General features: G+C 49.6%; 1 protein-coding gene across 1 annotated transcript; it reads right to left on the bottom strand.

Moving 5' to 3' along the window:
* Positions 1-209: 209 nt before the first annotated feature.
* On the bottom strand, positions 210-1,154 carry LOC113246690 (olfactory receptor 10K2). Its single transcript, XM_026487353.3, has one exon. The coding sequence runs from the start codon at positions 1,152-1,154 to the stop codon at positions 210-212; it is 945 nt and encodes a 314-aa protein (XP_026343138.2).
* Positions 1,155-1,493: the final 339 nt, after the last annotated feature.

Genomic DNA, 1,493 nt, shown 5'->3' with positions numbered 1-1,493 from the left:
CATCCATTATTTTCCCTCAACTGAAAAAAACCTCAATGAGCAACAATGGATGTAATTACAGCAAGATACGTTTTTCTGAATTTATATATGGAAATGAAGGAAATGCGCTCTGTTCTTGAAAACTGTGCTCTCTTGCTTGATCACTTCTGCTCTGGAAATTTTTCCTTGTACACCTTGCACTTTAGTGCTTGGAAAGAATGGGATCTCGGTTAACGTTGTGGCAGGGAAATGGTTCTTCCCACGGCTCTACGAAGCGCTGACCTGAATTCTTTATTTCTGAGGCTGTAAATCAGCGGGTTGAACAGTGGAGTGAGGACAGTGTAGGACACGGATATGAGAGCATCTTGGCTTGAGGAGGAGGGAGACCTGAGCCTTAAGTAGACGAAGGAGGCACAACCATAATGGATGGTGACAACAATGAGGTGGGAGGCACAGGTGGAGAAAGCTTTGTACCTGCCTAATGTGGAAGGAAACTGGACTATGGCCGAGATGATGTGAATATAGGATACCAAAATCAGTAACAGGGGGGTAACCAGGACCAATGCACAGAGCACGATGATGACAATCTGACTCAAGTGGGTATGGTGAGATGCCACTTTGAGGACAGGGGAGATGTCACAGAAGAAGTGATGGAGCTGGTTGGAAGAGCGGAAAGGCAGGTGAAATACCAGGGAGGTGATAATCTGTGCAATAGTAAAGCCACAGGCACAGGCAGCAGCCACTAGTCCCACACACACCCGGTGTCCCATGAGCTCCGTGTAGCGCAGAGGGTTACAGATGGCCACGTAGCGGTCATAACCCATGGCCGCCAGCAGGAAGGAGTGAGAGCAGCCAAGGAAGAGGAAGGTGAACATCTGGATGGCACAGCCCAGGAAGGAGATGGTCTTCTTCTGGGCCAGCAGGTCCACCAGCATCTTGGGTACAATGACGAAGGTGTAGCAGGTCTCAGAGCAGGAGAGGACGGCAAGGAAGAAGTACATGGGGGTGTGAAGGGCTCTGTCCAGCACGATGGTGGAAATGATGATGGCATTGGTGCCCAGAGTGAACAGGTAGAGGGGCAGGAAGGCAATGAAGAGCAGCCGCTGCAGCCCGGCCAGAGAAGAGAAGCCAAGGAAGGCGAACTCCCTCACCAGGGTCTCATTGCTCCGCTCCATGGAAGGTACGTCATTCGGAGACAATCGAAGAGAGGAGAAGATAGTGTCAAGATAAACCTCTGAGGGGCACTTGGGTGGCTCAGTCGTTAAGCGTCTGCCTTCGGCTCAGGGCGTGATCCCGGAGTTCTGGGATTGAGCCCCACGTCAGGCTCTTCCGCTGGGAGCCTGCTTCTTTCTCTCCCACTCCCCCTGCTTGTGTTCCCTCTCTCGCTGGCTGTCTCTCTCTGTTAAATAAGTAAATAAAATCTTTAAAAGGAAAGAAAGAAAGAAAGAAAGAAAGAAAGAAAGAAAGAAAGAAAGAAAGAAAGAAAAGAAAGAAAGAAAGAAAATGTAGACCTC

Source organism: Ursus arctos, unplaced genomic scaffold (assembly GCF_023065955.2).
Source record: "Ursus arctos isolate Adak ecotype North America unplaced genomic scaffold, UrsArc2.0 scaffold_2, whole genome shotgun sequence".
Classification (NCBI taxonomy): domain Eukaryota; kingdom Metazoa; phylum Chordata; class Mammalia; order Carnivora; family Ursidae; genus Ursus; species Ursus arctos.
Note: the sequence above shows the minus strand (reverse complement) of the source record. Positions and strands in the feature narration are given on the sequence as shown.